The sequence below is a fragment of the Acanthopagrus latus genome, chromosome 3 (genome assembly GCF_904848185.1).
Source record: "Acanthopagrus latus isolate v.2019 chromosome 3, fAcaLat1.1, whole genome shotgun sequence".
Taxonomy (NCBI): Eukaryota; Metazoa; Chordata; class Actinopteri; order Spariformes; family Sparidae; genus Acanthopagrus; species Acanthopagrus latus.
Genome location: NC_051041.1, coordinates 3,122,710 through 3,135,820, shown reverse-complemented (window position 1 = coordinate 3,135,820; position 13,111 = coordinate 3,122,710). Strand labels below are relative to the sequence as shown.

The 13,111-nt window shown below is 40.0% G+C and overlaps 3 protein-coding genes across 4 annotated transcripts in view; 2 read left to right on the top strand and 1 right to left on the bottom strand.

Moving 5' to 3' along the window:
• Window positions 1-39: 39 nt before the first annotated feature.
• LOC119014723 (major histocompatibility complex class I-related gene protein-like) lies at window positions 40-2,992 on the bottom strand. Its single transcript, XM_037090149.1, has 3 exons — window positions 1,559-2,992; window positions 1,049-1,379; window positions 40-918 (listed from the first exon to the last, which is right to left on the bottom strand). The coding sequence occupies exons 1-3, from the start codon at window positions 1,589-1,591 to the stop codon at window positions 869-871; spliced, it is 414 nt and encodes a 137-aa protein (XP_036946044.1). The 5' UTR covers window positions 1,592-2,992; the 3' UTR covers window positions 40-868.
• A 120-nt stretch (window positions 2,993-3,112) lies between these two features.
• Window positions 3,113-8,082, top strand: LOC119014423 (class I histocompatibility antigen, F10 alpha chain-like). Its single transcript, XM_037089589.1, has 8 exons — window positions 3,113-3,300; window positions 3,445-3,557; window positions 4,470-4,751; window positions 5,146-5,424; window positions 6,320-6,622; window positions 6,767-6,868; window positions 7,092-7,109; window positions 7,256-8,082. Exons 1-8 carry the CDS (start codon window positions 3,128-3,130, stop codon window positions 7,303-7,305), a joined length of 1,320 nt encoding a protein of 439 aa, XP_036945484.1. The 5' UTR covers window positions 3,113-3,127; the 3' UTR covers window positions 7,306-8,082.
• Window positions 8,083-8,838: 756 nt separating this feature from the next.
• The window catches only part of LOC119014448 (major histocompatibility complex class I-related gene protein-like), a 92,791-nt gene continuing 88,518 nt past the window's right edge, over window positions 8,839-13,111 (top strand). For both annotated transcript variants that reach the window (XM_037089631.1, XM_037089640.1), the window contains exon 1: window positions 8,839-11,004. In XM_037089631.1, the coding sequence (XP_036945526.1) occupies window positions 10,890-11,004 (115 nt within the window). In that variant the 5' untranslated portion in view covers window positions 8,839-10,889. The remainder of the gene's footprint in view (window positions 11,005-13,111) is intronic.

Sequence of the window (13,111 nt, the reverse complement as noted above, 5' to 3'; positions counted from 1 at the left end):
AAGGCTCCTTTAACAGAGATACTGGCTCGCTGTTTAATCTCTAACCTCAGTGTTCATGCTAAGCTAAGCTAACCTTGTCTGGGAGCTAACTCTGCTCAGAGTTCACACTGATATCAATCTCCTCATTCAAATCCTCTGTGAGAATACTGAATGTTCAGGTAATATATTGAAGTGTCGTCAAAAATGAGCATGTGGAACAAATTTTTTAAAATGTGAGGATTTTATTGAAAAGACAAACATCAGCACAAAAAGATGCATTAACATATTTTTGGAGGCTAACCCTGAAGTTAGCATCGCCCTGGTTCTAATAATGTTAGGCTGTTAACAGACAATATCACGGTCACATGACTTAAACGTCACCACTACAACGTGCCTAACTACATTATTACTGTATATGTTTTCTATAAACAGATGTACAAGTTGTAAAGTTAGAGTTAGACTGTTACGACCCAGCTCGTGGGGAAAATGGAAGCAACATAAATGTTTTTGGTAAAATTGCAAGTTATTTATGTGCAGGTTTTACAAAAAGAACAGGAAAAGGTCTGTTGGATGCTGCTTAACTCAAAGTCATAAGTATAACTTAAAGAGGTCTCTCCAAAATGAGAGATAACCTCCTGCTGCTTCAAAAATCAATTTCATCAATGATCAAAAATACAAAAATACAAAAATACAAAAATACGCAATTGATAAACAAAATACAACAATTAATAAAATAACTAATCAGAGTCATAAAACATAGAACAGTCCCAGCTTGTCAATCAATCTTTTTTATGTAACTTTACTTACAGTGCAAGAAGCATTTTTTTCCTTTTAGTTCAGCAAAGCTAAATAAAGTGACACCAGGAGATTCACTGAGTGTGTTTGTCATTCAGGTCTCTGGATTCAGCTGCTCAGAGAGCTCTGTGCTGTTGTCAGGAGCTGCAGGTCAGAAACAAACATCCTGTATTGAACTTTTATAAACAATAAATACAGGAAACAGTGTTGAAAAGGTTCATCTGACTCAAAGACTGAAATCAAAGTAGTGAAATCTTTCCTTTTTCTCTCTCACCTTTCTTCTTTTTGTAAACAATGAATCCAGCAGCACCAATGAGAATGAGAGCAAGAACAACCACTGCAGCAGTGACGAGGACGGTGATGGTGATGATTTCCTCCTTCACACCAGCGAGCTGAAACACACAGTCGTACCTGGTCCAGTCTTCAGGTGTGACTGATGAAAGGTTCAGGTCAACACTCATCTGGAAGGTTCCATCGTGGTTGGGGAGGATCTCTCCGTGGTCCACCTCCTCATGAAGCTCCTCTCCATCTTTCTTCCAGACGAGTGAGGCTCTGTGAGGGTAGAAACCTGTAGCGAGGCAGCTGACTGGAGAGGAGGGAGTCTTCTGGAGGAGAGACAGTCAGTATTAGGTCAGGTCGGTATCAGCCTCACAATGTTGCATTTTAAAAAAAACTAAAATAAAACATGTCCTTTTAAATGAAATGTACGTGTAACCAATTTCTCTGACTTGTTTTAGCTTTGTTGATATTTTTAAGTCGATTTGTATGCATGCAGGACATTTACAACTTGTAGATGTTGGCCTGGTGGATAGAACATCTTTCCATCTGTCCATGATTTAGCATCGATGAAGAAACGGCGAGGGTCAGCAATTCTTTAAAAAGTTTGTAAATGAGGTGAAAATACAGATTTTAGGTTTTAGGAACAAAATTTAATTCTGTTTCAAATAAAAACATTTAGATTTAAACTTTAGAATGGAGTGTCCTTTGATGTCCTTTGATGTCCTTTGATGTCCTCTGATGTCCTTTGATGTTCTGAAATGTTCCAGAATGTTCCAACACTAAGCAGTACTCGGTGGTTATAGCTGTGAACATTTTACATGACTATTTCTAACAAACTCAGAGACGTGAGGAGCCACGAGAGCAACAAGCAGCTGAGCCAAGCTGATGGCTCAACCCAACATGTGTTTACAGCTCAGGAGCACGTTCAGCTGCTGAGACGGACTGATTCACCTCTATGACTCAGACAACCAGGAGACTGCAGAGCTCAAAGCTGAACGTGTCCAACTGAAAGACATCGTCAAGGACGGCGATGAGACGATTGAGGAGGAATTACAGGCCATGGTGAGCGAGAGCAGAACCTGGACTGCAAACCTGAAACAACTTGAGAGGTTTGATGAGTCGATGATTTTGTGAGAAGCCGGTGAGAAGAACCAGTAGTTTGAGATCATTGTGGGAAAGATTCACCAAGCTCTTCAAACTCTGACGAGTGGAGGACAGCGTCTCTGACGATGCTGTCGCAGCTGATAGTACGACGGCTCAGTGGTTCTAACTGTCACCTGAGTGGAGCGGCCATGTTCTCCGGGTTTCTGTACAGGTTTTCTCTGGCTGCTCCAGTTCACCAGCTAACATTTGCTGTAAAAGAAAGAATACATTAATAACAGTCTGGAGATTTAAGCAGTTAGACAGTTGGATGCCCAGTCGTCCGTTGGGTGAGAGGATATCTCTTTGGATTGAGTGACGATGTTCTCTGGGTTTCTGTACAGGTTTCAAACATATTGTGAAGTAAACATGGTGCTGGTAGGTGTGGCTTGTCCACACGGACATACACAAAAATAGCTCCACAACTATCAGGAGACTTTACATGATCTTGGTCTCAGTGGATGGATAGTTGTGTAAAGAAATTATTCTAGTAAAAGTTGATGTAACATACTGATTCAAGTCCTTTACTCAAGTAAAAGTAAGTAAGTACAGGGTCTGAAATGTACTCAAGTACGAAAGTAAAAATTAATTTTTGCCGTCAATGATACACAATACCTCTTTTGATAACTCAGCAAAAGGAAAAGTTCTTGGCAAACAAAATAGGACAGTTTCTTCTTTTATTAACAACCTGCACGGCTCTGGTACATCACTGGACACAGTATGTATGCTGCAAGTTAAATTTCAGACAAAACATTAAATGATGCTGATGGTCAGAGTGTGACCTGTGGAGGAGCTTCACTTGACACAAGCTTCTCTAAACTGAGGAGTCTCTAAAATATCTTTATCATCATGGTTAATGTGTAAAATTTGGCAATTATTGATGTATGATTCATTCATGAGGGTGATTTAACTAACTCACTTTAAAAATACCAGCATGAATGCAAGTCTCACTATCAAGTGTCACCCACATGAAATGAGACCAGTTTCTAAAAAAAACCTCTTCAGTCTGACCCAATCTCTGACTCAAAGTCATGTGAAAAAGGAAGGAAGTGAGGGAGTTGACTGGAAAAGCTGGTACCCTGGTTCTGTGGTCGGGTCTGTTTTAAGGTAAGCATGTTGCTGAATAAACTATTATTCATTTTTAACATGTTACTTAATGTGAGGGGTGTTGGTGAGGACTGGATCACTTATAGGCAGTCTGAATTATTTTTGTTCTCAGGACAGAAACTCTCTCTCTCCTCCCTCTGCCAGGATAAACATCAGGAAACAGCTGATCCAGCTCGGTCCTTCACTCACTCGTCTTCATCAAATCAAGATGAGAACGTTATTGTTGTTGCTTCTCTTCTGTCACGTTTCATCACCAGGTAAGATCATATTTTAAACCTTTAAACTCTTTAAACTTCACCGTCCACTCGACTCTTTACTCGAAGTTTCAGTAGTTTCACTTCCAGTGGAGCAGCAGAAACAGTACTTTGGAGTGATCAGTGCAGAATGATGTGGGCCATCGTTTCCAAGAACAAAAAAAGGACTTACACAAACTCAGAAGTAGCAAAAAGGACAGAGACAATTTCACTTTGCAACATTCAACAAAGCCAATGAGAGCAAAACATTGCCTGTACAACATGATACAACAAAGAGCTCAGTCTATAAAGGCTGACACAACTAAAACCTGTCTGTTACATCCTGATTCAGAATAAAACATATTTGCGCCCACAGAAAGAGCAGCACATCGTCTCTACTGCACACAACACAGTACATTAACCACTTTACTGCACTTCATGACTGTTAATTCAGCATCATCACCTGAGATGAGATAGTGATCACGCTCCTGGGAACAAGAGTCCAGCTCTGTCAGCTGTCTGTCAGGATATTATTCCAGATGTGTTTGAGTCGTGTCATCATTATTTCACACACTTGTTGCTTTTCCCAAACTAGTTGTGCGCACAGATCCAACAAGCCGTCTCTCTCTGGTCTCAGCTCTTGATTTCATTTTTCTGCATCAGCTGTTCTGTTAGCTTCATAACTTGTTCAAAATCACACTCTGAATCATCTCTAAACTGAGCATGGCTCTCTGTTAGTTTCTCATTTATGATGGGATGTGTGGTGATAATGAGTGTGTGTTCATACTGAATGGAGGCTGTTTGTTCTGTACATTACATTTAAAAATATTTTGATCCTTCATAGCAAATGCACATACTTCATAACATATTTATATTTTCACTTGGCATCGTATTTATGATTGGTGTCATTTATAAGCTTCTTTGTTTGTCCTGCAGTGCTACACTCCATGAAGCATATCTTAACTGGATCAGTATCAGCTGGATTCCCAAACCTATCACAGGTTGTGGTGACAGTAGAAGTTGATGAACTTCTGGTGGTGTCCTGTTACAGCAGCAAAAGGATCTGTTGTTTACTGGATCTAAAACATGACATTGCTAAATCATTCTTCATGAATTATCCTGAGCGGTTGAAGTGGTACAAAGAACAGTGTGACCAGTTGTTGTCAAACTTCAAAGCCTACATAAACATTTTGACGACTCTCTACAACCAAACTGGAGGTACAGTATGTAACATGTTACAGCCTGTTTAACTTTTCACTGTTCTGCATCTTAGTTGTAAAGTGACTCAGGGCCTCAAGACACCAATCAGTTCAATCTCTAACATCATTTTACACAGAACCTGAAATAGAGATTGATGTAAAGTAAACCATCATATCAGTTTGTCTTCAGTGGTCCAGCCACTACCTGTCATTCATCATGTCAACATTAATCAGCTGCTAGTTAGACTTGTTGCTGACGCTGTTAAACACAAACTGCTGATAATAACCTGATTCATGATCACACAGTTAAAAACAGCAGTCATCACACAATGTACAATGTTTTTAAGATCATCTTTATACTGAATGTTTCATCTGTGAATCAGTGTTAATTACAGTCTCTGTCTCTGTCTCAGGTGTCCATGTTTTACAAGAGGTGAATGGCATTGAGTGGGATGATGAGACTGACGAGGTCAAAGGTTTCTCTCAGTTGGGTTACGATAGAGAAGACTTCTTGGCATTGGATCCGAATACATTTACATGGAACGCTCTAAGACCTGAGGCTGTCATTGCCAAACCGATATGGGACGCCAGTAAAGTTATTAGAGAATTCTATGAGACTGCTTTGACTCAGATTTATCCAGAGTGGTTGAAGTGGTATGTGAAATATTGGAGGAGCGTTCTGCTGAGAACAGGTAGGATCACCTGACCTGATGTAGTTTATTAGACACAGTGATCTTCATATAGGCTGCTCAGACTGAACTGTCACTGTATTATTAATCCAACATGTCTGACATCAGCTTTTTTGTAGTGGTTACATTTGTTTTAGTCCTGACCAATCACAGACATCTTTGGGTGACATCACTCACCATCAGAGCTCAGACTGTGATGTCACAGTTAGTTTAAGGAAAGTGATTTTACAGTTTCAGTGTTTCACAATAGAAATAGTTCCACTGAACACTGACACTGTGATTGACGACCTGACTGTGAATCATCAGAACAGACAGACATTGTTCTTCTCTGACTGTAGTGAGTCTTTAGTGGTGGTGTAGTTCCCTCCTCTGTCTGTATACACATCATGTGGAGGCTGTGTAGCAGATGTGTTGTTATGTACCCTGTCATTATTACACTGTGGTCTGGATACATGGAGCACATTACTTGGCCACCATCAACACTGTCCTCCTGCTTTTTAAAAAACAATATTAAGTCAACAGATGCTATTACAAACAGTTGCAGGTGTAAATGTTAAGAACGATTTACAAAAAATACAAATATAACCAATGAACACATTTCAAGAATAAAAGAGGAACAAACAAGATGAACTTTCCAAAATGTTGGTATTTATAGACCAAATTCTAAGTATTCTTCTCTCATATCCTCATATTTTCTACATGTTAAGAGGAAGTGTATCTCTGTCTCTGCCTCGCCTGTGGTGCAGTGACCTCAGACTCTTTCCTCTGTTGGCAGCCAGGACTTCTTGTGTCGTCCTTCCTCTATAGTTGGACTCTGGTCACTGAGTCTGTTTGTCTTTCTTTGACCTTGTTTCTTTTCCTCTCTCTCCTCTTTAATCTCTCTCTCTTTCCTCTCCAGAGCTTCCCTCAGTGTCTCTCCTCCAGAAGACTCCCTCCTCTCCAGTCAGCTGCCTCGCTACAGGTTTCTACCCTCACAGAGCCTCACTCGTCTGGAGGAAAGATGGAGAGGAGCTTCATGAGGAGGTGGACCACGGAGAGATCCTCCCCAACCACGATGGAACCTTCCAGATGAGTGTTGACCTGAACCTTTCATCAGTCACACCTGAAGCCTGGACCAGGTACGACTGTGTGTTTCAGCTCGCTGGTGTGAAGGAGGAAATCATCACCAGACTGGAGAAAGATCGGATCAGAACCAACTGGGGTAAGAGTGAGATCAGAGGGTGCTGAAGGGGAGTGCCTGGGAATTCAGGTTGAAAAAAATAACAGTAATGATAATCTAATTGATTGTTTTAATTTGTTCTAACCTGCTTCATCTGCACCAGTCTTAATTTATTGTATTTAACAGTGAAGCCCAGTAACATGACCGTCCTCGTCACTGCTGCAGTGGTTGTTCTTGCTCTCATTCTCATCGGTGCTGCTGGATTCATCGTTTACAAAAAGATGAAAGGTGAGAGAGAAAAAGGAAAGATTTCACCACTTTGATTTCAGTCTTTGAGTTGATTTCTTTTATTCATGTTGCAAAATTAAAACAAGTATCAGAGAAAGTAAATCAAATAAATGAGTATGAACAGATACTCAGTCAGAGTGAGTAGAAGAGAGGAATAAAGTGACTAAAGATAATCTGGCATTTACAACTGTGACTGAAATTATTTGTCTTGTTTTGATTTCAGCCATCAGCCCTCCATCTGGTAAGTAAAACTTACTTTGGTTCTATTTCAGCTGATCTGACTCAAAACATGTTTCGCATTATTGTGCAGATGAACCTTTTCAACACTGTTTCCTGTATTTATTGTTTATAAAAGTTCAATACAGGATGTTTGTTTCTGACCTGCAGCTCCTGACAACAGCACAGAGCTCTCTGAGCAGCTGAAACCAGAGACCTGAATGACAAACACACTCAGTGAATCTCTAAAGACAGTAAACGAGGAAAAGATGGATTCTTGCAATATAAGTAAAGTTATACAAAAAGGACTGATTGAAAAGATGGACTGTTCTATGTTCTATGGCTCTGATTGGTTGTTTTATCAATTGTTGTTTTCTGTTGAATTCATACTCAAAACAATCAGTGGACAGCATGTGACCAGACTTTTGTTACAAACTATTCTAACTCTAACTTTACAACTTGTACATTGATCTGTTCATAAAAAACAAGTATTGTAATTTTGAAGTAAGACATTAAGCAGTGGTGACCATGATGTCGTCCGTTTACAGCCTCACAATAACTTTCTACTAATCAAGATTTAACTTAGAGTTCATGTTCATCTGTGAAGATTATCTTCATGAACAAAACATGTAAGAATCATAAACTTGTATTTGTCACAGAGATTATTTTCTGCGACTTTCTAAAATCTAATTTTAAAAAATCCCATAGACTTCTTGTGGAGGGAACCAGGATTAGCCTCCAAAAATAGTTTATAGCTGCACCACTCTACAGATGGAGAATATGGAGTTTGGTCTCTCATGGAGCCAGTGTGTCTCTCATATGAGCGGTGAGCAGAGTGGGAGATGTATATCGACAAATGTACAACTATGAACTTATGAGACTAAACATGTAAATTCCTTTACACTGATGAACATGAATGAATGTTAGACTCAAATGTGTTGTTCTTTGGTTTTGTGCTGATGTTTGTCTTTTCAATAAAATCCTCACATTTTAACAAGTTTGGTCCACATGCTCATTTGTGACGACACTTCAATATATTACCTGAACATTCAGTGTTCTCACAGAGGATTTGAATGAGGAGATTGATATCAATGTGAATTCTGAGCACAGTTAGCTCCCGGACAAGGTTAGCTTAGCTTAGCATGAACACATGAGCTGACAGTTTACACAAATTAAATGTACAAGCAACATACAACAATAATAGAAATTACTTAAATACAGAGGTACCCTGAGAGAAAATTATTAAATGTTACTACATAATCATTCACTAACATCTACAACTGCACTGTAATTATATAGAAAGAGTTTTTTACATTTATGTGGGTTCGTAAAAATAAAAAAAAGTCCTATGTTTTACAGGCCTTTGAACGCCTCAGGTTTCTGTTGTTTGTGTTCTCATTGGTTTGGGCAGGTGTCAATCATTTTCTGGGATTAACCTGTCGGATTGTTAGAGGGGCGGGACTAGAGGGAAAGCCCGGGAAATGAGGAGAGAAGGAGCTGCTGAGAGAAGCGGAGAGACATTAAGTTAGAGCAAACTTTGAAATAACTTTATGGAAAAGTTATTCACGGTTATCAACCGGAAGTTTATGTGAGTGTTTGCTTATTTTGTTAAGAGTGTAACCGAGCGTGTTTTAGAAGTGAGGGCTCCTTACTGGCGCTAACTGAAGACAACGATGGGACTGTTGCCAGCGGTTAGCATCGCTAACTGCTAATCAGGAGACGAGGTTGGACGTTGACACGGGTGCTGCAGGATGGAGGAGTCGGTGACGGACCGAGCCTCGGAACAGAACCGAGCCTCTGGACGGGTCTCTGGTCACATCGCTTTTCCGTGGTTCGGGTGAGTATCCCGACCTGCGGGTTCAACCGTTATTTCTATATGACTCACGCATGCGCACCATCACTGGTACCAACTGAAACAGTACAAAAACCCGGAGTATTACTATTGTGAAGGTTTCTAATGTGAGTGTATTTCTGTTATGAGGTGATTCAAAACAAAGGAGAAAGATATGAGCCACAAGGTTTAGACATTGAAACTGTTTATTATTGCTAAGTCCTTGTTTGAAGGTGTTTTACATGCTGATGATGTTTATATTGAATAAGAGCTAAAGTTACAGTTAAAGTGAACTGCATGGGAAAATTAACGCTCAATAACAGCATAGAAACAATTAATTAACTAACCAGGTCTCTCTGCAATTTAGCCAGAGTCATTTTCAATGTGTGTTCATTATTGTAAAACATCCAGAATAATACATTTTAGTAGCTCTCACCAATTGGCTTCCATGCAGTCTGATACATAAAAGAGATATTCATGAATTCATAATACAGAGTTGAGTGAGAGGGCTACAATAGAAAATGTCTTTATACAGTATAGACATCTAGTTCTTTATATGTTTAATTTTGTTGCACCAAAAGGGACAAAAACCTTTTGAACACATTTTAAAAAGATAATCATCTCAGGTGTGTTTAGACTCTCTTAGACCACTCCTCTTCATGAAACGCTCTCTAAACACAATACAATTCAGGTGAGTTTATCAAAGTGAAGTCCACCTGTGTTAGAATATAAGGCCTTGTCCACACCAGCCTGATTAATTTTGCAAAAAAAAAAACGCTTCCACAAGAGGGGTGTAATAAAAATAACTCTGTACACACACAACCTTAAATCCGCCACCAAGTGATGCAATATACGTGTAATGCATATGCCACAGCAATAAGTGGCAATGTAACATAAAATGGGAAGGCTGTTTTAACCAATCAAGATAGTTTAAAACTGGAACCTAAACGTAAACAACAATGGCGACTTGCACCTTATTCTGTGTTTACATTGCTGCGCATGCAATATTTACAAAGGCAGGCACTCAGCTCTGACGTAAACAACGGAAATATTCGCGGTTGTCATATCCGCATGCACCCGCTGAAACCTGAATCGACCGAAAACCTCACCCTGGACCCCGGTTTCAAAAGACCACAGTTTCAGTGTTCCAAAAGCACAGTTGCATGTGGACAGAACAGTAAAACCAGGAACATAACTTCGCGGTTGCAAAATTTACTGGGCTGGTGTGGACGGCTCGTAAGTTGATATATCCAATGTAAAGTTTGTCTGCATTTCAAAGTGAAAAAGCCTGTTTTTACAGTTTGACACTGGTCCAGTGTTAAAGTCCTCAGCCACTGAAACAGATACACATTGTGTTTTGATCCTGTACCTGTCAAAGACAAAGCCGGGCCAGTCCAAACCAGCACTGATGCTTCTCTGTTTCACTGTTTGGCTGTTTGATGTTATAAAACTCTGTCAGCATGAAGTGAAACATGGGACTGTTCACTGTGGAGTGAGGCAGATTTTGAATGCACAGGTAACAAAATGTCAGGTAATTTTAAAAATAAGACAAACTATTATTTCTTTTACGTTTTAAAGAAAAGCTTTTCTACCAGCCAATTTCCATTCTGAGCTCACTCAGTGAGTTCAGTTGATCTCTTGCCACAACTGAAGGGTGGCATAATAAAGACAAAGATCAGACACACACATACATTAAATGTGTTAAGTTTTCCTTCATGAAGTTGAATTGCAATCAAATAATGGTTAACACCCTATCTATATCCATATACACCTCTATATCTGAAACTACATTATTTGAGTACAAGAATTTTAGTTTAGTGTGAGTTTAGTAAAAACCAAATGAGGAAAACCTGTTGAAGAACTTTTACTCCTGTCTAAACCTCTCATCCCCACTGGGGGGAGCTAAAGACACAGTGATGGAAGGAAGGAGGCGTGTTATCCAAACAGAAAACACCTCCTGCCTTTATTCACACCATGAAGACTCAACTCCACGGACTCAACTCAGCTGCTCAGTGGATGAAATTTACTTTTCAACAGAACATGAGGATCTTCATTCTCTTGCTTCTCTCGAGCCACTTTGCATGTTCAGGTAAGATAATTTTCCTTGAATTACTTCCTGAAAGCAGTTTATGAAACACAGAACAGTTCAGCAGTAAACTAGTGACCTGAAGCTGGAGGCTGACTGTCTTTATATTTCAGATCAACCAGTCTGTCCAGCTCAGGGTTCAGATAGTATGTAAATGAATTAGGATGTGCCTCTATAGCAGGGATCACCAACCTTTTTGAAACTGAGAGCTACTTCATGGCTACCGAGTCATACGAAGGGCTACCAGTTTGATACACTCTTCTGAAATAACAAATTTGCTCAGTTTGCCTTTAGTTACATATGATTATTAATGATTAATGATACTCATCTATGTGAAGACACAGATCATGCTAATGATTTCTCACAATAATTATCAACAATGACTTAACAACCTGGGAGATAAATAATATCAATATTCAGTTTTCATTTTTAGAACAGGCCTGAGGGCTACTCATGTGGTCCTTGGGGGCTCCCTGGTGCCCGCGGGCACCACGTTGGTGACCCCTGCTCTATAGTTTCTAAATAACTTTGATTTGTGTTTAATTTTGGAACAAGCACAGATCCAAATTTGTTGTCAGGAGCATAATGTAGTCCTAAAGCCTGTATTTATGTGCTGTGTTACAGGAAGCTGAATGTTGTAAGTATGGAGTGAAACAACAAATAATGACAGCATTTTTAGGCTTTTTCACTTTACACAATATAATATATGATGGATACAATAACGACGTGTGCAAATACAAGTATTAGAACAAGTTCAACAGTCAACAATCAAGTAATGTTGCCTTTAAAACCAGGAAAAGACAACGCTGATATCATGATATAACCATATCCACAATCTAAGATGACATATACAGTGGGGCAAATAAGTATTTAGTCAACCACCAATTGTGCAAGTTCTCCTACTTGAAAAGATTAGAGAGGCCTGTAATTGTCAACATGGGTAAACCTCAACCATGAGAGACAGAATGTGGAAAAAAAAAAACAGAAAATCACATTGTTTGATTTTTAAAGAATTTATTTCCAAATTAGAGTGGAAAATAAGTATTTGGTCAGCTACAAAGAAGCAAAATTTCTGGCTGTCAAAGAGGTCTAACTTCTTCTAATGAGGTCTAACGAGGCTCCACTCGTTACCTGTATTAATGGCACCTGTTTTAACTCATTATCGGTATAAAAGACACCTGTCCACAACCTCAGTCAGTCACACTCCAAACTCCACTATGGCCAAGACCAAAGAGCTGTCGAAGGACACCAGAGACAAAATTTTAGACCTGCACCAGGCTGGGAAGACTGAATCTGCAATAGGTAAAACGCTTGGTGTAAAGTAATCAACTGTGGGAGCAATTATTAGAAAATGGAAGACATACAAGACCACTGATAATCTCCCTCGATCTGGGACTCCATGCAAGATCTCACCCCGTGGCGTCAAAATGATAACAAGAACGGTGAGCAAAAATCCCAGAACCACACGGGGGGACCTAGTGAATGACCTACAGAGAGCTGGGACCACAGTAACAAAGGCTACAATCAGTAACACAATGTGCCGCCAGGGACTCAAATCCTGCACTGCCAGACGTGTCCCCCTGCTGAAGCCAGTACACGTCCAGGCCCGTCTGCGGTTCGCTAGAGAGCATTTGGATGATCCAGAAGAGGACTGGGAGAATGTGTTATGGTCAGATGAAACCAAAATAGAACTTTTTGGTAGAAACACAGGTTCTCGTGTTTGGAGGAGAAAGAATACTGAATTGCATCCGAAGAACACCATACCCACTGTGAATCATGGGGGTGGAAACATCATGCTTTGGGGCTGTTTTTCTGCAAAGGGACCAGGACGACTGATCTGTGTAAAGGAAAGAATGAATGGGGCCATGTATCGAGAGATTTTGAGTGAAAATCTCCTTCCATCAGCAAGGGCATTGAAGATGAGACGTGGCTGGGTCTTTCAGCATGACAATGATCCCAAACACACAGCCAGGGCGACAAAGGAGTGGCTTCGTAAGAAGCATTTCAAGGTCCTGGAGTGGCCTAGCCAGTCTCCAGATCTCAACCCCATAGAAAATCTGTGGAGGGAGTTGAAAGTCCGTGTTGCCCAACGACAGCCCCAAAACATCAC

Coding starts and splice junctions, on each gene's coding strand:
- LOC119014423 (XM_037089589.1), top strand. CDS start 3,128: ATGAATGCAAGTCTCACTATCAAGTGTCACCCACATGAAATGAGACCA. Junction 3,301..3,444: donor GTGGTCGGGTCTGTTTTAAG/GTAAGCATGTTG, acceptor TCCCTCTGCCAG/GATAAACATCAGGAAACAGC. Junction 5,425..6,319: donor GAGCGTTCTGCTGAGAACAG/GTAGGATCACCT, acceptor TTTCCTCTCCAG/AGCTTCCCTCAGTGTCTCTC.
- LOC119014723 (XM_037090149.1), bottom strand. CDS start 1,591: ATGTTCTATCCACCAGGCCAACATCTACAAGTT. Junction 1,380..1,558: donor CAGGCCAACATCTACAAGTT/GTAAATGTCCTG, acceptor TCTCTCCTCCAG/AAGACTCCCTCCTCTCCAGT. Junction 919..1,048: donor TGTTTACAAAAAGAAGAAAG/GTGAGAGAGAAA, acceptor TCTGACCTGCAG/CTCCTGACAACAGCACAGAG.